Source organism: Dunckerocampus dactyliophorus, chromosome 8 (genome assembly GCF_027744805.1).
Source record: "Dunckerocampus dactyliophorus isolate RoL2022-P2 chromosome 8, RoL_Ddac_1.1, whole genome shotgun sequence".
Lineage (NCBI taxonomy): Eukaryota > Metazoa > Chordata > Actinopteri > Syngnathiformes > Syngnathidae > Dunckerocampus > Dunckerocampus dactyliophorus.
Window position 1 is genome coordinate 6,055,153 of NC_072826.1, and position 22,551 is coordinate 6,077,703.

Here is a 22,551-nt window from a genome sequence, read left to right on the forward strand (position 1 = left end):
GTGGCTGGATGGAGACATTAGATTAGACGACGTCGGACGTACAGTAGATCTTGAACTTGAACCTTGACCTTGAATTTTAACACAAAGGAGAAAACGTTGAAAGAAAAACACACAAGTGGTTAAAACAAATGTTACTTTTAAACATCAGTACATGATACAGAATATCATTTTATTAAGAAGAAAAATAGAAGATAGATAGAGGATTTTCCCAACATGGGCCCTTTACCCACAGCTACAGTAGCTGCTGCATTAATTTCGCTTCGGGCGTACGTTCTGTATTTGTGAGATAAACAGCAACACATGGAAGACTTCATTGTACTCCGCCTACTTTGTCACCAAGTCAAACTCTAAGGCTGCTTTGGATCAGCTGTTTGGGTGAGGTGAGAGGAGACAAACAGCACCCAGGAGCTTCAACTTTCAGCAGCGTTGTCAAGGAAGGCGGCTGGGAAAAGACAAGCTTAAAATGCAAATGTTCTAAAGAGCTTTTAAATGGGTCTCCCTTGTGTTTCTAAGTGGTTTGAGATGTTAAATGTCTACAATTTAAATCCAATTTAATGAACATATTGACCCATGAAAATCACATGCAAATGGGCTCGGTGGTGCCCAGGTTAAGTGAGTGATCTCGGCAAGAACGACACAGCTCACAAATAGCAAATGGGTGGTGGAATGTGAACTGTTTCAGTCGCTCCTTCTCTCCCTCTCGCTTTTTCCTCAATAAGTTATCCACAGCATGAATATAAATGGCGAATAGTGAAGAGCACAGACTGGCTACTTTTGAATGGCTTTTTGCTCGGCCTCTGACAGCAGTGCTCCCCTAATGGGTTCAGCCTGACTGGATTCAATCATGTCCCGTGATACCTTGTGAAGAGGATGCAAATTGTCAATCAGTCCTCTCTCTCCTGTCTTCATGCCTCCCCATCTTTTTTTCTGCTGTTTTCACCTCATCCCCTGTGATCATCCTTGAGCAATGCAACTTGCTCCTACTTTCAATTTTCTCTTCTAACTTTTATATCAGCCCCGCATTTGGTTTCTCGTATGCGTGGATTTGACATAAACTGAGCCAGTTTGAGGGAACAAATGAGCACAGAGGAGGTTGTGCACTGCAACATCAAGTGGTGTTGTGCTGATATGCAGTATTTGCTGTGATACATGGAGACAATATACATGTTTTCTCTTTTGTCATTTGGAAAGGAACTAACTGACACAGGTTCCTGTTTATTCCAATTATGTCTATATTGTTATTATTATATAATCATATAATATATACTAAAATATAATAACAAACACTATATATACAATAAAAAGAAATAATATAATAATAATATCATATAGTGTTGATGTGTTGGGTAAACTTGAGCTGCTTCGGTGGGACACAAGCGCTTTAAAAGGAAGCACTCCTATCGTTAGCAATGGTGCCACTGAGGCGTTTTTGAAATGTAAATTTCCCATCCATTAGACCTCAAACTCTCACATGCTCCTTTATTTTCATATCTCCTCTCCACTGCTCACCGCTCCTCACCGTACCCTCCCAACTACAATGGGAGCCTATCAGCTGATGCTGAACAAGCCCAAACACAAAGACAGTCACGTCCACTTCAGGGTGTGACTGACCATTGTTGTGTACCCCCAACATCTTAAACACGAGAAACCCAACACATAAAAACTGCTTCTTATAAAAAGGCAACCTTCAAGCAGAAACTGTATTGTTAGAGATAAAAAATGACATTAACACGATTGAAAAAAAACCACACTAAATATGACTTTAATTAATTAATCGCAATGAATGCACTAATTTGACATCCCTAATATTTTGACCTTTCAAGATTAAGGTATTTATTTGGTTGCCTCATATTACAGTCATGTCTCATATACTTAGAGAGTGAATACTTGTGGGCCGATTTAGTGGGGAGAAAATTAAATCTTTTCTTTCCACGGCATGGATGATAACTTAATCCACCCGGTGGGCAACAGGTGCAAACGGCTTCATTTTTAGAAACACTTGATCATGAGCCTCATTACCTTGCGATACGCAACACTTGAGTATAAAACACACCAGAGGCATGCTGGGCTAGTCTGAAAAAGTACTCGGAAATGTGACTTCACCTTTTAGAATCAAGCTGAGACTGTGTCTTCAAAGAGTCATTTGTGATTAGTCATTATCGCTGTCGAGGAGATTAGTATAGCCTCGGTTTCTTTGCATTTATGTGCAACTTCCTGCCAGTAGAATACATCACCAAATGTTTATGGTTTGAAAATGACTTCATATCAAGAGTACGGTTTGTGATTTAAATGCTTACTATATATTCTCCTTCATTGCAGTAGTTGTAACACAAAAATGAAGTCGTATATCAGCTGAATTGTAAGTAAAGCAATGCTTTAAAGATGCATATGTTGCAGCGTCTCTCTTTTATTTGGAGCAGCAGTTATCGATGATATACGATATACGACTCCACGCAATGAAATTCTTATTACATTTAAATGACATAAAAAGCATCAAGAGGTTTGATGTGGGGAGCAGTCCAGTCACAAGCATCTCTATCCAGTGGTATAAATAAAGTTATTTACAGTCGTGTTTTATTGATGGAATTTTTATTTCACATGAAACAAAATTCTGCTGCGGACCTATGTTGCAGTAGTAAAAACACAGCAGGAAAGATTATACAGCTGTGAAAAACATCGTATTTCATTTTTATCTCCACAAAATGACACAGGAATTCTTTCATTAATTTTTTTTAAATTTGCATATCCTCTTCAGGGTTGTTGGTGAGCTAAAGCCTATTCCAGCTAACTCTGGATGCACCCTGGACTGGTCACCAGTCGGGTGACGTGACGTGACGTGACGTGACGTGACGTGACGCGACGTGACGCGACGTGACGTGACCCTTTTCTGTTTGTCAGCATGTTGCCAATAATATCATGTTGGATAAACATTTATTAAACATCATTCTACAGCCTGTGTAATGTCTTTAATGTAAGTGTGACATCACTATTATGCATGTTAACTGGAGACTCTAAATTGCCCATTGGTGTGAATGTGAGTGGTTGTTTGTCTATATGTGCCCTGCAATTAGCTGGCAACCAGTCCAGGGTGTACCCCTCCTCTCGACCAAAGTCAGCTGCGATAGGCATACCACTTGCGACGCTAGCGAGGACAAGCGGCATCAAAAACGAATGAATGAATGACATAATTTTTTTGCTAATTGGACAATAAAATACAGAGAAACGTCATACGCGGCGGTACGGCAGTAGTCCACCTCATCCTGAAGGGGCGGGGGCGTGCGTGAAATGCTTGACCCTACTGTCCTTCCATAGAGAGGAAAAGCCAGCGTTTTTTGACAGCAGCTCCACCCGAAGCAGCTGTTTAGCAACAAGTCAAATGCAATAAGGGTGCATGGACTATAGAAATAAAATGAGACATGAGACACATGTATTAACATAAAAAACCTCCAAAGCAGTCAGTGCCCTACCAGCCATGAACCTCACTGCACGTTACATATAAACAAACATTCCCATTCACATCTATAAGCAATTAAGAGTCTTCAGTGAAACTAACTTGCACGTTTTCAGACTGGGGGAGGTAACTGAAGTACCTAGAGTAACCAAGGTACTCTGGCTTCTACACACATCCCCAAAACATGCATTTTTGGGTAATTGCAGACTCTAAAATAATACTGTACATTTATTGAACAATAAAGTGCTCCTCTGTGGAAAATAAAAATTACAGATAAAGCTGATGGCTTACACACTGCGATGAATTGCAAAACTATTTTGATTCTCAATAAATAATTTATCATCAAGGCAACCCCGGATCACCACTTTATCGTGGTGGAGGGGTTTGTGTGCCCGAGTGATCCTAGGGGCTACTGTTGTCTGGGGCTATATGCCCCTAGTAGGGTCTCCCAAGGCAAACAGGTCGTACGTGACGAGCCAGACCAAGAGTGATTCAGAAGACCTTATGAATAAACACAAGAGGAGGGACCGCACCTCGCCCGGACGTGGCCCGGACCCTGGAGCCAGGCCTGCGGGACGGGCTCGCAGGCGGGCACCTGGTTGGGTGAGGGCCTGGCCGGGCCCAGCCCAAACAAGCCACACGGGATCTCCCCACGGTAGACCCACCACCTGTGGGGGCAAGCATAAGGGTGCACTGCATTGTCCTTTGGGTGACGGTCGAAGGCAGACGCCTGGGCGAACTGGTTTTCGGCGGCCAAATCTGGCTCTTGGGACATGGAATGTCACTTCTCTGATGGGAAAGGAGCCCGAACTTGTGAAAGAGGTTGAGACATTCGGACTAGATATAATTGGACTCACCTCGACCCACAGTTTGGGTTCTGGAACCAAACACCTCGAAAAGGTGCTGCAGTGGAGAGGCGGCGGAGAGGCGGCGAGCTGGTGTGGGTTTATTAATAGCCCCCTGGCTCGGTGCCTCTGTGTTGGAGTCATCCCTGGTTAACAAGAGGATAATTTACCTACGCCTTCTGGTTGGGGAAAGGGTCCTGACTGTCACTAACACTTAGAACGGCAGTTCAGAGTACCCAGCCTTCTTGGAGTCCATCAGAGGGTTGCTGGAGAGCACCCCAACTGGTGACTCCGTCGTTTTACTGGGAGACTTCAACGCCCATGCAGGCAATGACAGTGTGACCTGGAGGGGCGTGATTGGGAGGAACGGCCTCCTCGATCTGAACCCGTGCGGTGTGATGTTGTTGGACTTCTGTGAGAACCTCAGTTTGTCCATCACAAACACCATGTTCAAACATAAGGAATTGGATCGGTGCAGCGTCTGCAGTAATATGGTCGCTGTACTGGACCGTTGTGGTGAAGAGATAGCTGAGCCGGAAGGCAAACCTCTCAATTTATCGATCGATCTATGTTCCCACCCTTACCTATGGTCATGAGTTTTGGGTTGTGACCGAAAGAATGAGATCAAGCGGCTGAAAGAGTTTCCTCCGTAGGGTAACTGGACTCACCTTAAGAGATAGAGTGAGGAGCTCGGTCATCCGGGAGGAGCTCAGAGTAGAGCCGCTGCTCCTTCACAACGGGAGGAGCCAGTTGAGGTGGCTCAGACATTTAGTCCGGATGCCTCCCGGATGCCTCCCTGGTGAGGTGTACCAGGCATGCCCAGCCGGGAGATGGCCCTGGGGCAGACCTAGGACATGTTGGAGGTATTATGTCTCACAGCTGGCCTGGGAACGCTTTGGTGTCCTCCCGGTGGAGCTGGAGGAGGTAGCCGGGGACCAGGAAGTCTAGTCTTCCCTACTGAGACTGCTGCCCCCGCAAACCAGACCCGGATAAGCGGAGGAAAATGGATGGATGGCGACACCATATCGGAGCGTTGTCCAAGTGCAAGCATTATTGTCAGTAGGTGATGTATGGAAGCATAGTCAAGAGACCATTACCATGGGGAGAGGAGAGGCCACAGTAAATAACCACTACATTGTCAAGGGGAATGGCCAAAGTGGAGAGGAGGAAATCGTTGTGATTACACCACTTCATACATTCATTTTTGACTCTTTCTTGCTATTCACCTGTGTTCCCCCATTGCTCTCTCTCTCATCCTCTCTATGAGCCAGTCTTTTTTCTTTCTTGCTTTTTCAATTGAAATTCTTTCATTCCTGCTTCCATGGCCACCAATTGCTGGAAGGAAAGTACAATTGGATGCCTTCCTTGCAGCGCTTTTCTGTGAGATTTCTAGGAGATTTTATTTTGCAGGGGGTTACTTCTACGGCTCAGTGGCTCATCAGCATAAACAAAACGTCAGCCTGCCCCTCCATGCCCTCAAAGAACACAGGATCACCTACCATGAAAACAGCTCTGAGTGCGCTGATAGAAAAAGCTGCATGATTAATTGTGTGTGTGTTTTTTTTCCCCATCATTAGAATATGACTGCATTTGTTTGGACCCTATTGAAAGTAAAAATGTATTCCAACAAATGGGTGGTCTCAGGAGCACAAAAGAGCAATAAGTTCCTCCAACCCACTTGTTGGAAAATCTTTTGAAAATTCATTCCTTTATGGCACTCAACAGTTGAATTTTTCTTTAATGCTTCCCTTCTGCTTTTAGAGGGAAAAATGTCCAACACCCTCCTCTCAGAACTGATGGAAAAGGTCACTTCAGTTCCCCCATCTTACGAGGACTCGCTTACATGAGTCAGCAGTACAGTTGTCGAAACCCTTGTCTCCCCACATCATCCCATCCCAGCACAGCAAGGCAGCCAAAGGTTTAATCCCCACCTACAGTTTGAAACCCTCTTTTCTCCTCCCTCTCACTCTTTCTTTTCTTTGAGTGATGGGAAGGCTGCTTGAGCCACAGTGGAAAGCATCAAGCCAGGTCAAAGGTGATGGAACAGAATAATCCCTTTATGAAACCTTCCTCTCCTGCTGAAGTAAAGCTGGCGTGAGGAAGGTCAGCGTGTATTGGCTTTGTCCCTCAGCAGCATCAGGCCAAGATTGCACTGCTCTATTCACTCACTTACCCTGAGAAGCACAAGACTACTTTATCACACATGAATTTTCCATGTATCTTGAATGCAGCAGGAGGGAGAAGCCAGATGAATGCCTCACTCTGGGTTCTTGTGCGGATGTTACATGCCATCATGAGCTGATCAATCTTCTGGCTTTGTTTGTAACCCCTCATCTTAATGTATTCTTGCCTATAGTCTACAACCATATGTGAAGAATTCAATATGTCTCCAGCATGTGACTCATGTTAGTCATCAGTCATGCTTCTGTCCTCAGGTCAGGGATGGATCCAGTCTGTTCTACTGCAAGAACACAACATCATATCACATTCAGCCCATTTAAGTTTAAATTCAACTATAATATATTTAGCAGATACTAATTTTGCGCATCACAGGGGTTTGATTAAAACAGCACTGCATCATATTGAGCGGTGTTTATAAGACAGCTAAGCACTGTAAATGTACATTATAAATAACTCTTACCCTTACCCAATCACAAACCATTTCATATTTGAATTATTATGCCTTGACAGTCTTAGTAAAGACTGCTGTGTTAAAGGAGGTTTTATATTATAGCGTCTTTATTGGATCTAATTTTTAATGTGTGAGTATGGATAGTTTCACTGAGCGTGCAGCAGGAGCTCACTTCCTACACTGACAGTGTGAAAGTGAGTGTGAATGTGTGTCTGTTTATACCAGACTGTATACCAACTAGTCAGGGGAGGGATCATTTGGATTTTTTGTTATGAAGTTGTATGACATCCCCATCAGCAGTGTAGTCCATTAACAGTGACTTACCCCCGACTTGGGCTCCTAAGTCCAGCTCTGGTTGGATTGTGGTGATGAAGAACATAGTTCCACTTAGTTGCTGGAGACATTTAAGTAAAGAGTTTGGCTTTTCAAAACAATATGCGTTCAAAAGAGTAACACATTTGCATCACAAGAATGTCTTCCCAAAAAAATCAAAGTTCACGAAACACTCGGCGTTATATAAGCGGTTTAGTTCTCAAAAACTGGAAATTGTGCTAAAGCCTAGGTTCCCAAAGTGGGGTACGCGTACCCCCAGGGGTACACCAATTGCCACATGTGGTAAGTAGATAAAAATGAAAATTACAATTACGAGTGTGTCTGAACCCCTCACGGTGCAAGGAAAACGGAGAAGAAAGGAGACAGAGCATGAAGTTGTTCCTTGCTGTGTGTGTATTATATGAACAAATAAGCAAGTTTGATAATTATTTTGTTCATTAAGAGTGTTTAATCTTGATGATTGCATTTATATTGTTGCTCCAATCCCCGCACAGCACAGCAGTCACTGTGAGTGGGGATTCCCCCGAAAATGAGGCTTTATCGTTGTATATTTGTACTCGGGATACTGCTTTATCATGATTGTTAAACTTCCCCGCTCCATTTGCTATTAAATGAATATACAGACTTAAACCAAAGCCACCGTGAGTGGACAAAAAAAAAAATGAAGTTGAAATTCAACCCATTCAAACAGAAGGTTGCCAACATCAGACTGGAACAAAAGGTATGCAGGATGATTACTTATCTATTTAGCAGTGCTCCTGTGAAACCTTATCAAAATGTGACCTTGCAAAATACACATTTTTGACCTGGAATTACTATAAATTAATTAACCAATCAATTATGTTCAATATTTCAAGTCAATTAAGATAAAAAAGCTTTATGTTTTTGAAGTGTGCAGGAGTAGGGGGTACAGGTGAAATGTCTGAAGGGGTACGCCACTGTAAAATGTATGGGAACCACTGTGCTAAAGTATATGAACCCTTTTATTAGTAGCTTGTGACTTTGCAGCCATTACCTCAACCAAACATCTTCACCATTTTTGCCAGCTCCTCGCTGCAGAACTCAGCCAGTTGAGAGAAGTTAGAGAGACATCTGGATTGGCACGTACCAACGTCTTCAGGTCTCACCACAACTTTTCAGTTGAATTTAAGGTCAGACTTTTGAATGTGTCAATCCAGAGTAGGAACCATGTTTCTCTGAAGTTATTCCTTTGTAGTTTTGCTGGAATGGTTACGGTCATTCTCTTGTTGCATGATCCATTTTCATCCCAAGTCCAAGTCCCTGACTGAAGGCAGGAGATTCTGGACAAAAAAAAATGTCGATAAGCCTGATAATTCATGGTTCCTTGGTTAACATGAGTTGTCCAGGGACAGAAGGAGAAAACATTTCCAACACCATGCTTCACTTTTGAGAGGTTGTTCTTTTCTCCATATGTCGTCTCTCCAAACGATTGTGACCAAATTGTTAGATTTTAGACTCATCTTTCCAGAGGATTGACTTCCAGAAGGCTTCTGGTTTGTCCAAGTGCTCTCTGGCAAAGTTAGAATAGGCAGCCTGATTGAGAGCAGAGGCTCATGAGGTTCATGTACTTTCAAGCAGCACTGTACAGCATGTGCGGTGTGATCCACTGGTGCCAAGTCCAGCGTTGTAGCCTGACTTTGGAGTTCAAATGTGTTGAGGCACGGCTGTTAACCACAACAGTAAAAAGTGGAAGAAGAAAACCATTTATTTGAAATGTGAATTGGACTGCTTGTAGCAACTGTATTACATGTCATGTTCGTTTCCTTGAGTTGTGCTGAGACTTTAATTAATCAGATGTCGCTGCACTCCTCTGAGTGGGGTCACCATCTGCATTATGTTCATAATGTAGCAATAGGCAGCTATTTATTTTTTAAAGAAAAATGTGTGCTCTCTGCAATTAAACTGAAATGTCAAACTGGTGAAATGTTTGATTAATTTATGGCGTTCAAAATTGAAATACATATTTTGACCATGTTTGGTTTCTCCATACACAAGCAAGAATTATAATAAATGCAGTGAAGACCTTGGGGGCTTCGATTACTGTACTGTATTTCACACATTTTTTTGCTGTCTTCATAGTTTCCAAACTCTAAACAGGTTTCTTTGTCAAAGTAAATAGATGTATGCTGTTTGCTTTATTTTTTTCTTGGTAGTATGGTAGTTTATTTCTGGCCTATACTATGAAACCAGTAAATATTGTGAAAAAGATATGCCTTCAAGCCAATTTCACTTGATCTCGTTCCAGTCCTTCTATATTTTTTGGGACATTGACAGTTGCCATTCTCAGGAAGCCTTCAACATAGATCACAAAAATTAGAGAAGGAAACTCAACATAAAGGACACTCTCAGTAGTGCTGATTTCATGGCATTTTTTGAAAATAAAATTGTCACTAGTACAGACAAAATCAATCACACCCTTCCGTTCCTTGGCGTAATTCATCCCTCAGGTGCGGTGCCGTTTGCGACATCCTGCGTTAAAGGGTTAAGGGGTAATGATGAAGACATGCTTGGACAGTTTTTGTTCCATCACTTTTTCTGATTTACTATTCTTATTTATTCTACAATTTTTTCCTCTACTCTGTGTGTCTTCGCAACCTAACTGGTCGAGACGGACGGCCATCCTACGGAGCCTGGGTTCAGTTCAGGGTTCTTCGCTGAGGTAAGAAATTACACTTTGAACCGATACACATTCTAATCGCGTTCTAATCTCACAACATAGTGTCTACTTCATGCACACACCCTCATCATGGAAAACATGAAGAAATGCATATGACGCTGCTTTCAAGGTAAAGGCGATCGATCTAGCAACTTTTGCTCAAGTCTGCCAGGGGATTCTGACAGTGTGGAATCGTGTAAAAAAAATCCACTATCACCTATTTGCCTCAAGACAAAAGTGACACAGAGCGACAACAAAAGAGAGAGACGACAACACAACAAAGTGTTTGACGAAGGAATTGTGAGGCTGTTCAATTCCGGCAAACTTTTTCTTTCCCAAAGATTGATTAATGTGCAAATTGTATGACGTTCAGAAATTCAACATTGGAGATTTTGTGGTTTGCTAAGGCTATGTCCAAACAAAATTGGATTTTTAAAAATGTGTGCCTTTTGGCCTCTCGTCCACACACAAACGTAGGTTTTCGTCCTTAAAAACAGTTTTTCGTTTTTGTTTCACTTTTGGAAAACTTTGGCCAGTGTGAAGATTTCGCAAAACTCCGCCTTCAGCAAAGACGAAGCTTTTGGCTTGGTGCCCAGAGATGACATAACTATTATGCATCATTTCCACACTAGAGAACTATCATTTAATGTGTGCAAACAATACATTGCTGCTTTTAAGCGTAATCAAATGACTTTTTGTGCGTTTAAGAGTAAACATACGTCCACTTTTGCATTACATTGATGAACAATGGCGGCATGATGGGCTTCAGAGTATGCTGCTGCCACTGTGGCTGTTGCTCTCTAAAATGGCTCCGACACGCCAACCAATGACAGAAATTTGGGACAAGACCCGATTGGACCTCTCGCTGTTGGGGCAACTTTGACAAGCATGTTGTTATTTTGGAAGAATGGTTTAAGACATTGAGATTGTGTTTGAATGAGCTGCTTGGCCCACACAATGACAGCTTGCCTGTTATACATCCTTGTTTTGTGCTACATAACTACTGTCGTGGAGGCAACTGGACAAGGACAGTTTGCTAGACACACAAAAACTTTCCAGCAATGAACTCAAGTTCCGCCTTGACCTATTAGATGAAATGCACTTCACAGCGTGTACATTTTTTGTTCTATATGCAATTCATTTTTCGTCTACGGAAATGATGTGATCGACGCTTCTGATTTGAAAAAAATCAGAAATTGCCTGAACAGTCTATGGCTGCAACACCGCCATTGCTTTGGCATGCGCATGACAGCATGTGAATGTGTATTCATGTGAACAGGAATAGCTTTAAACTGTGTGGATGGAGATTTTTTTGACAGCGGTGAGAGGCAAATGTGTGTTGTTGAAAAGATCCGTGCTTGTGTGGACATGGCCGAACTGGACTTCCATGGCAGAGCATTTTACAGCTGTACTTTAGTCCTGTATTTAAGTGATACATGAACTTAAAACACATCTGCACAAACTGCACAAAAGTATGCTCCGATAAATGGGAAATGAATTATAACCATAGCTCTTTTATGTTCGTATTCATTAATCATCTTCTCTTTTCCAGCATCCATGAGTGAGCAAGGTTCCACTGCTTACCTTTTCAAAATGTACCGCCGCTTGTGTCATCTTTTCTGTAAACTTCTTCCTGTCTTCTGTCGCTGGTTCACTCTACCTACTGTATATCTGCAGTTGTAGGTGACAAACACACGGCTTTGTTGACTCATAGCAGAAGTGTTTTGGTGACACCACCTCATAAAAAAGAACGGCTAACTGTAAAGGGTAAAGCATTTGATTTATTTGTTTATTTGCTTTGAATCAGGTCCATAAGCTTGTTGGCTATACTGGAGGCGTGGAAGAGCACAAAACAAAGAGGGATAAGACAGTCCAGTAGAGAGAATGACATTGGCAAACACTGGTATTTAACAGGACTGCCATGGTCCAAACATGGAGTTGGCCAGTGATTGGTCATTTGTGGTTAAGCTTTGGCACAGTCTGACGCGACAGCTGTTTGGAAATGATGGATGCCTCAGGGAAAAGAAATGAGAAAGAGCAGAATCAGGACAACAATCCAATGATATTGTCCCAGTCCGTTCTTTCATTCTGCATGCTTTTCAAAGAAAAATTCAATCAGCAACATAAAAACAGAAAGACATATGTGGGCATTACACATTGCTGAGAGGACCATGGAGCAACTGGACAATTTCAATTTGAATTGTCCTCTGTGAGTTGCTTGTGGGAATAGTGCCTTCATCCGTCTCAATGGGACTCTTTATAGTGATTTTACACGTTAAACATTCAAGTTGACACGTTATTAATGGTTTGTTCAAGAAACAACTAGATACAGAATATACATGTTGGATACACAGTGGAAGCTCGATTTTTGTGATTAATCCATTCCAAAGGGTCCGTCTAAAACCGATTCATAGGAAATTTTTCCCATCGGAAAACAATGTGAATCCCATCAATTCGTTCCCACTCAAACACACTTTTAATATAGAAACAACTACAGTGTCACCAATTTGAAATGCATATAAATGAATTTAAATGATAAATAAAATGGATAAATGAACATTTAATGTCACTTTTACTAGTTTGAAGAATCTTGTTGACAAAGAAGATGATGAGGCAACGGCAAGGGACAAAGGGAGGAGAGAGCCACACGGACGACACCTCGGTGTTCTGCTATGAGTTATTTCTTGATTTCAATCGTGTTTCTCACCTTCTTTATCAAGGTTCTGACACTTGCGGCATTCCTTGGCACCGTTGTGGGGTATTTTGCAGCCCTGATCAATAAAGAAAAGCAGATAATTGTGGAGTAACTGTGATAGTTAGCAAAGAACTACAGAGTAAACCGGTGGTGACATCAGAGATGGGCAACAGAGCTCTTGGTGGACTTCCGCTTCCGGTTTTTAGTCGACAGCTTGATAACGGGCCTGTTTTGCAACAAAGACACGTTACAAACAGAGTTGGGCTCACACCGTGTCTGAATAACATGACGACTGAGTCCCTAACGCATGGCATTCTTTGTTTGGACACTTGAGTGTGCGGAATGATCCCTGGGCACATAGACTAGCTTGTGTAACATTCTCATTTGAGTTTGTTAAACGAATGAGCCTTAAGTATCGTGAGATTTGGTGTTGGGCGTGTGATCCAAGATGGCTGAATAAACAAGCAATGCTGGGAGTAGTCCGTCCACATCTTTCTTAATCTCACAAGATTCAGCGTACCAAACGGTTAATACAAGTACGAGTTTGCTATCCGCAATGTTGTACTACTACCGAGTGTAAATCGTACAGCTGAATCATACGAAAACGGGACTTCGAAAACCGAGGTTCCACGGGATTGACTTTAAAAGGCCACTTCTGGTAGGGAATGGAGATGCTTAAAATGCCCAATTTTCATCGGATAGTGACGGTGCCACACTTTACAATAAATCTGTCTGGTCTGTGTTTTCCCAAAAGCATCAACAGTGTTGCCGTCTTGTTTAGCCTCACAGAAATATCACACTGTGAGTGAGTCAGCCATGGCGTCCGTGTGGCAATGGCATATTTTCCAGTTCTCTGGTTAACAGGCAATGTGTTAATGGAACGCGTCTCCATATGTGGGAGAAATGTGTTTTGGAAAGACATACTTCACACAATCGCTTGCATTTGCAGTGCACACCGCACACACACAAGACACATTCACCCACACAGAAAACTGTGGAGGGTTTTTTTTTCCTTCAGAGGGAAGTCACTGAGGGATGCTCACATTCTCTTTCTGGCTCTATCTGCAGATGCAACGGGGACTGGCCGTAAAACACATATCCACACTCATCGCTGCAAAAACTGGTAGAAAGAGCGTAGCCAGCTGCTAATTGGCCGTTTGGTGATTGCAAAGCTCTGATGAGGCACTCTGACGCCTATTAAAAGTCCCGTGCTTGGAACACATCTCACTCTCAAGCCTGAAGTGCTCGAGGGTGATGACGGGAAGGGGCATATTCACTCATCCACTGTCCACACCCTCTTGGGCGCATGCACACATATTTTCACACATGGATACACTCAGACACGTTTATAATGAGCTGAGGGCTAAACATAAATGCATGCCTCCTGTCATTGTGGACGGGAGAGGGGGATGTAAAGAATGGTGGGTTAAAGCATGCTTCATTTGCTGATGAAGTCTTGATGCATAAGTGGGCAGTCTTACTTTAAGGCATGTGATTCGACTCCCTCAACTCTCTCTCTCCCCACTCTCTCTCTTCCCAGCTGGACTAGGTTGTAATACACACATGCTCACTCACACAAGCGCTCTGCCTCTCTGACACAGACTCTCTACTTAGTGGCTTGGAGAGAGGACTGAGGCTCACAGCTTCTCAATGAGGGGACGCAGCCAAAAGCAGACAGAGCAGTCATTCCTCCGGAGCCTTCCGCTGCACGCATGACAAGGAGTGTGAAGGTGGGGGATGTAAAAAAAAAAAAAAGCTCCCTGTCACCACAAAATAGGAGTTCTACTGACGGAGACCAAGGCAACGGCTGAGGCAAAGAAGAGAAAAAGAGATCTCCACATATGACGCTGATACAGCAGTGACATGATGAGCCTCTTAGTCCTCAAACCAGTGGGTGACAGAGACTTGAGGGTGTGCTGGGTTTGGTGACTCTTTGTGTTGTCAAGGAATTCAAAGGAAGTGAGGAGCGCTGGTCCAGAGGAGGGACTATCCAGAAAAGAAAAGAACATTTTAGATCCCCTTCTGTGCTGGCTTTGGCTAATCTGGAATTTCAGGCAGGAATCCCAGGTTTCTCCAGTATGGATGCATTTAAAAAGGAGGAGTACGTCTGCTGAGGAGGAAGTCATTCTAACCCATCCTTGGTCTTCCTGAAGTCATTGCTCAGGTAAGGGTGTGGGTCACTTTGAGGGGCACCTCTGTGATTTGGAATGGGGGCTGGTGATTGTGAGGCTGAATGTAGTTCACATTGAAACTTTGCTTTGGGATGCATTTTTCTCACATGCAGCTCTTAGAATTAAGCATGATTGCAGGAAGTAAAACAATCCTGGAATTTAAAAACACTACGTCACAATATATGACACTGAGGTATGTTCTTCGTCATGCAAAGGTGCTCCTAATATGATGTACTTGAACTATTTTTCTAAAGTTTATACAGGCAGAGTTGTGAAGTCATTTTAAGACTGAGTGCTGTCGTGTGACACGACAGGGGGGGATTTCTGAGTGCGACTGTATCCACACAGGAGCTTTCGTGTGCAGGTGTGTCCACTGTGTTCGCTTTTATCCCACAGTCTCACACAAACGATGATTAGCTGAGGCATCTTGAAAGAGAGGGTTTGTTCTGTTCTTTAAAAAAAAAAAAAAAACGTTTTACTTTCTACTTGACTGTTCTGATAGCAGGCATGTTTTTTCTCAAGTCTGCAGCACCTTTGGTCACTGCTGGTAATTTATTCATGCCTAATCAGAGCTTTAATGAGATGCTTTCTGTATGGATGTGTTCCGCTGAAAACGAGGAGCTGAGAGTATAGGTGCTTTTGGATCAAAAAGCCTTTAAAAGTCTTTATTATTTTTTTTTACGGAGATTTGATTGTTCAATTAGTTTTGTTAATGATCCTAACTTTTTTCAACTATCAGATGTCAGCATGGCATTGGATCCTTGCACATCAAAACAACACGGCATTTTATAAATTGCATATTTAGTACAGTCGGCTACAGTATATGCATAGTTTACCAAATCAGGTTGGCTTTCCTGGCAATATTTTGCCGACATGTCATTTCTGGTCAAGTGTGAAAGGCTTTAATATGACGTTCAAACTGACAGCCTCATTCAAACGCAGGTTAGTTGAAAGGAAGTGTGATTGTAAACACTTGTACGACCTGGAAATAGCAATCACTATCAAATCCAAGCTCAACAGTGTTTCCATATGTCAAAGCAAACATCCAACATTTCATCGAGAGCTTTTATTTCTCATAATCGCTGCCATTATTTCAATGAAATGCATTTTACAGCCTCAAATTGTTGATTTGATCTTACAAGATAAATTACTGTTTAAGACGAAAAGGTAAGCGAATCATAATGAAGTCACACTTTTTTTTTTTGGAATGAAACACACGACACAAAACTTACAATCATGTTTTGTTTTGTGCGAAGACAAATACATAGACGTGAAGTTGATTTTGCTCAATTTGGCTGTAATATACGCTCATCGGCCACAACATTAGGCATACATGCACATGTGATTCAATACAATGTGGTTTAAAAAATCTACTTTGAGAAAGTTAATCATTCCCATCTTGTTCTGATTAACACTGACAAGGAGGTGTTATTAATATACAGTATTAACGCTTGCACGTATGCAGTGGGTGCATCGTCACGCTCAATGATGTTTTCCATATTTTAGTATCCTTACTATTACATGAGTGACAACATCTTAACATAATTGTAGGTATTAAAAACCCACTTAAGCGCAGCACATTAAAAATGGGGTGTTATGGTTACCATGTTCACTTTAAATACCGCAAAGCCGGCATCAGGGCCATATGTGGGGCAGGATGTGGCGCTCTCCTTGAGGATTGGGTGGACCGGAAGGTCTAGGTTTGAATGTAGCGTGCTGTCGACCAAAATATGGGAACTTGGACTTGTTGCTGGAGGGATGCTAGTATGCTTCCTGAGCACTTTGGAGGTGCTTTTGATCATTCCCATGGAATCCATTTGTGCATTTAAGTGTCTAGTTTGTGTGTGTTAAATGCAAGTAACAAAAATACCAGAGTGAAAAACTAGTTTTATCTCTGCTTTGAATTTAACAAATATATATATACAGTATACAGTATATATACAGTATATATAAATAGACACATCGAAAATGCCATTCCAAATTGGCTAAGACTTGACAGAGATGAGCTTTAAACTAGCTGAACTTTAGTTTATCATTTTTAAAAATGATGTTGTGGATTGTGACCAGTTTAATGGGATGACAATGTATAATATCATATCAGAAATTGTAGTTAAAGTCTAACAAACTGAAAATAAATAAACAGCTATGCACAGTATATAAATCTATGACCTCTAACCTGAAATTGTGGCCGGACTATCGATATAAGCCGCACTGTGGTCTCTTTGTACCGTCCATCAGACAGCATTTTACGAATTGCAGCACACAGAGAAGGCAGCTGTCAGGATAAATTGTGTCTTAGTCGTTAATAGACCAATTGACCATCACTTGCTGTTAATATCCTAAATCAGTGGTTCCAAACTTTTCACAGTCACGTACCCTTCAGAGATGTGACTGGAAGTCATGTACTCCCTACTCCTGCACGCTTAAAAAACATAAACCGCACAATGAAACATCTTTGATATATTATAATATATATTATATATGATGACATTATATTAAAAAAACCTTGTGTCCTATTTTTCAACTGCACACATAGGCTACTAATTTAATTTTTTTTATTAGTATTTTTTATTTTTTTTTATTTTTTAGGCTACTAATTTAAAACTGAGTGGGTTTTAGAGGTACAAGATATCTCCTGGCAGGTTTGTCTTCTGTTTGGTGAATTTATTTTTCGTGACAAGCTGTGGTAAGATGTGGTGAACTGTGATCTTTATGCTCTTTTGCTGTGCTTTGGTCTGCAACAACATGGAAATAATCAGTGCAACTAATGTTACACGTAAACAGAACGTTCGACATACAGAAATCAATTTGGAAATTCAGTCAATACGAGCCGCATTGCTGAGCCGAAAGCTGTATGAGCACATTTAGCATGAGATTATGCACGGCAGCACTTTCACGTGCAAAACTGGGGGCTTTCTAACATCGTCAGCGCATCCGGGCAACGGACAAATGACAGCGATAGAGCTCAGAAAACGCACTAATTAGTCACAGCATAAGAGCACCAGCTCTCATTTAGCTCACAATATAAATAATCTTGACAAATCTTCAAGATCAAACACTTTTCATGCACAACGTCATCATCAAACTTACTCATTTGTTCATCTAATGCACAATGAACAACTTCATGCTGTCACCCCTCTACTGCACTGTACTACCGGCTGTGACTGTTCACATGAGGCGTTCGAGTGCATTACGTAAATCTTAGTATTCAGTGCTAATGTAGTCAAGATGTTTTTTATTGTTATTCTACGGACCCCCTACGGCAATCTGCGTACCCCTAAGGATATGCGTACCCCACTTTGGAAACCTAAATGCTTATTAGGAGTGCCCCTGGTGGTTGTTACTTTGTCTTCACCAAAGACCTGGCAATTGAAGATGCCTCTCCGACCAAGAGCCACTGATTTGGAGGGGAGGTGGAGAGCTCCTGCTGTTCCCTGCTGAACTTGCAAATCGTCTCCTTTACCTTGCTAGAATTTTGGAGATTGTTGTCATGGCAGCCAATTTTCATCTCTCTCCAGTCTGCTCACTGTCAGAGACAAGGCCAAATGTGGGGTTTATATCAGCCAATTTAAAAATCATGCTGATGCAGCCATGCAGTCACACTGTACATACAAAGAAATATGTGACAGTTATTGTTGTCTCAGGATTGTGTTTTCATCACTTCTACGGTGTTTCTTGAAAGTCTGAGTCCAGAGATGAAATGGGGGCAGCCTGGATTTATAGTCTGTTACCTTACGCTGCAGTGTTATTTGAGGTACATTGAAAAAGGTAAAGATTTTAAAAAGTGACACAGCAAATCACACATCATGGATCTGTGCAAACTGCCCTCAGCCCCTAAATGTGAATATTCTCCTCGACAGGTCCCTCCGACATGATAAACCACAGTTCATCACAATAAACCACTACAAACTTTAACACACCGTATGCACTCCTGATCAAAATGTTAAGACCAATTGGAAAACTGCAAGAATTTACATTTTTCACTGTTGGATCTACCTGTAACGTGAAACTATATCACTGTCAAATTAAAGCTGCTGTATGTCACCTGCTCAAGCTAATTTTTTTAGGAACACCCCCACCATACATTACCAACAGTGGTTTAGACAACAGATTGAACAAAAAAAAAGTTTATTTTTCACAAGTACGAGTTAAACTGCATACAAATGGGCATGAATAGTTCATCCACTATTTGCAGGCATTATGTTAAGTTTCTATCATTTGCTGAAAACAAACATAACTAGTGTGACTTTTACATCAGGCAGCGTTTACATCCTCAAAGCAGGAAGTGGGCAGGATATACATAAGGCTTGCAGTGCATAAAAAAAGTTAGCGCCCTCTAGGCAGCCGCCTATCTGTGACATCCAGTAGCTTTAAGAAAAATACTCCTCTGCCTTGCCAAGATCATGGTAGGATCCATGTCCCCTACTAATAAAAAGCTTTCGTTTCGCCCACTAACGATTTGCCAGTTGGACCAGGAAATGCCACACATGCTCCTCCAAGATAACCGAAAGCTTTGATATGATATGTTAGCACATCTGCCTCACAGCCAGGAGCTTCTGAGTTTGTATCCAGCTCAAACCTCAAACGCAGAGTTTGCATGTTATCATTGTGCTTGCATGGCTTTACTCCAGGGAGGCCTGCTCCCGTTTCCTCCCACAGTCCAAGAATATGTATTTTTGTTAATTTTAGACTCTAAATTGTGCATAGGTGTGAATGTGAACCATTGTATGTCTACAAGCACATGACACTTTACAAGGATCTTCTTTCTATGAAATTGTTAGTCGTAGGGGAAATGGAAATTCCGTGGTTGTAATTGCGAAATTATTGAGGTATAGTGATGATAAAATGAACCATGGATAACGTTTGGTCTTTTCTTGATTGATGATTTAATCCTGGATATTACAGGGGAAAAAAGGACACAAGAACCTGATGTGAATATCATGGTTTTATTGAGTGTCTCTGATATCAACTGTAATTGCACCCTATAAATGATTTGCAGTGGAAGTCATTATTCATGCGCTGTTTGCAAAATATGCTGCTGCACAGATAAGACTGATGAAGTACAGGAACTTTGGAAATCCAAAAACAATCGTTACCTTTCGTGTCCACGTGTGGGAAGCGCCTTGAACGCCTTGTCTTTTGCTTCTAACGCACACCAAAGCAAAAAGCTAGGCTAAAGTTATGGGTCACTCCATGTGAATAAAACATTTATTATGTTAATTATGTATTGATACCTAAAAATGATGCAGTGCCCACTTATCACGGTTATTACTGACGTCAATGTTTTGTGTTCTAATTTTCATTAACTTAACGTTGTACAGCAATCTTTTTACATGTTTTTATGATGTGATTGAACACATCAAAAATAAGCAAGTTGTGAGTGCACCTCAACTTTAAATTTTGATTCCCTTGTTAGGTTTTTAGTCAGCGGGTTCAGAGAACGCGTCATATGCGCCCCATGATCCAGAAAGCTATTTTTTTGAAAATATTGTTAAAAATCCAGGAAAAATAAGAATTTGGGAATTCAGTCAGGATGTCGAACTGAAACAGCAAAAAGTGATAAATAAAAAGTAATGTGTTTTAACCCACACTGAGCTAATTGGAGACTCTCATTGGTATGAATATGATGGTGAATGGTTAGAACGGCGACCAATCCAGGGTGTACCACTCCTCGTGTCAGCTGTGATAGGCTCATGAAAATCCATCCATCCATCTTCTGGTCGTAGGGAAAGTGGCCTAAGCAGGGAAGCCAGTTGAGAGACATGGTCTCTCCAATGTGTCCTGGGTCTTCCTTGATGCCTCCGACTGGTCAGACGTGCCCTGAACACCTCTCCAGGAAGATGTCCAGCTGGCATCCTGACCACATGCCCAAGCCACCTCACCAGGCTCCTCTCAATGCGGAGCAGTGGTTCTACACTGAGTTTGACAGTGCTTCTCTACTTATCCCTACGAGAGTGCCCAGGCACCCTACGGGAGAAACTCAGGGGCTATTCACATTGGAACGTTTTTAGGTCAAAACGGTAAAGTATTTTATCGATTCAGCCTCGCATCCACACAGAAACGGCGTTCCGGGTGCCCTGAAACAGTATTCGGCTTCCAGAGTGGGAAAATCTGAAAATGCTGGCTTGTCGTTTTGTGTAGACAGCCGACACCGCCGTTTTACGAGATGACGATGCCACCGACCCAACGCCACCCCGTCGCCGTCACCTGATATTTTGTCGTCTTATACTCCATAATAACTCGTAGAAGTAATTCCACTTCGTCGTATATCGAGTTGAGCCTTGGACAGCGGAAGATGATGAACTTACGCGCATGTGTTCTTTCTTCTTCTATGGTTTGGTGTGTCACGTGGTTCCGTCTGTGTGTTTGTTCACAGCGCCACACATAGGTGTGCCTTGTGTATTACATCATTTTCACTCAGTGATCAGTTCCTGTCTGCATGCAACTATTTACTAATCCGGCCCAGTGTGGGCACATTTTTTTTCAACCCGTAAAAAAAAAAGTCTTAGGAGCATTCCCGTGTGGATAGGGTCTCATTTTGGCTGCTTGTGCCTGCGATCTTTTCCTTTTGGTCACTACAAGTCATGAAAAAGACGATCAAAAAGGAATACATGATAGAATGAAAATGATTCTGAATGACATTAATGACATTCTGAATGATTATTAAATGACAGACCGATGCTGCAGATGCTGTTTTGATACTGATAGCGCAAAGAAAAACAAAGCACATCTGCTTTAGCTTGGTTGGCATGACGGAATTAAAACAGAACTGTGTGTAGATGACTCCAGAGGCAGGGGCAAACCCTTCACACTTGATGGTCTTTATTCATAATGTAATAATAGGCAATTACCAGTTTGCATACCTCTAAATGAAAGCATTCAAGGTGACATAATACATAATGTTTTTGTTTAGCGCCTTAAAGTATGTGTTGTAAATATGCACAGCAGTAATTATGCTGTGCTCCCTAGACTCACACCCTTTGCTGTCCTGCAGACCCGGCCTCAGAATGTCCTGGTTGTTGGCCATATGGGTCAGCCTCAGCTTCCTGCTGCTGTGCCAAGCCTCGCTCTACCAGACCATCCAGCAGCACCATGTCACCCGTCCCGGTCGCACTGACATTCTCACCCTGGGTAAGTGTGCATTTTTGTCCGATTTGGCTTCGTAGCACAGAACTGGGGGTGTGAGGCCTGATTCCCTCCATGGGGGCCACACTTCTCAGCTTTGGCTGTGCAAAAGCAACTGCTGCAGTATGTCAGAATGATTTGCCACAGTTGTGTACTGTAACGTGATAATTCACCACGCTCGCAGCTATACACAATAAGCAAAGAGGAATGATGACTAAATGTGTCTTTAATTTCCTTCAGATTTAGTTATACTCAAGTGTTCATATACATTTTGTGGTATTTGTGGAAAAGATGCACACTAGACGCTGTGTTGCTTCCTGCATGTACAACATTGAGAGTTAGTTGGCGAGCACACAATTTCCATGTGGGGTGAGAAATTGGTGACTATTCCACCCTGAGTCTTGTTGGCAAATGACTACAACAAGCTGGAGGCAAAGACCGCCATTAATGTGCTGGTAGCCAAGGGAGCTTTGATCTCTGTGCCTTGGATGGAAATGACAATTATGTTTCTCTCTTTTGTAATGAAAACCTTTGGCAATTAAGCCAGACGCCTTTTCCACTGCAGGGGCAACCGGGGAGGGAAGCAGTTGAGGCAGATTTAATTCTCTGATTATGAAAAAGC

At 42.1% G+C, this 22,551-nt stretch overlaps 1 protein-coding gene across 2 annotated transcripts in view; it reads left to right on the forward strand.

Moving 5' to 3' along the window:
* The first annotated feature begins 14,223 nt into the window (after positions 1 to 14,223).
* LOC129185967 (chemokine-like protein TAFA-1) overlaps positions 14,224 to 22,551 on the forward strand; it is a 159,108-nt gene continuing 150,780 nt past the window's right edge. For both annotated transcript variants that reach the window (XR_008572180.1, XM_054783678.1), the window contains exons 1-2: positions 14,224 to 14,797; positions 21,799 to 21,935. Coding sequence is in view for 1 of the 2 variants with exons in the window: in XM_054783678.1 (XP_054639653.1) it covers positions 21,812 to 21,935 (124 nt within the window). In the remaining variant the exon portion in view is untranslated. The remainder of the gene's footprint in view (positions 14,798 to 21,798; positions 21,936 to 22,551) is intronic.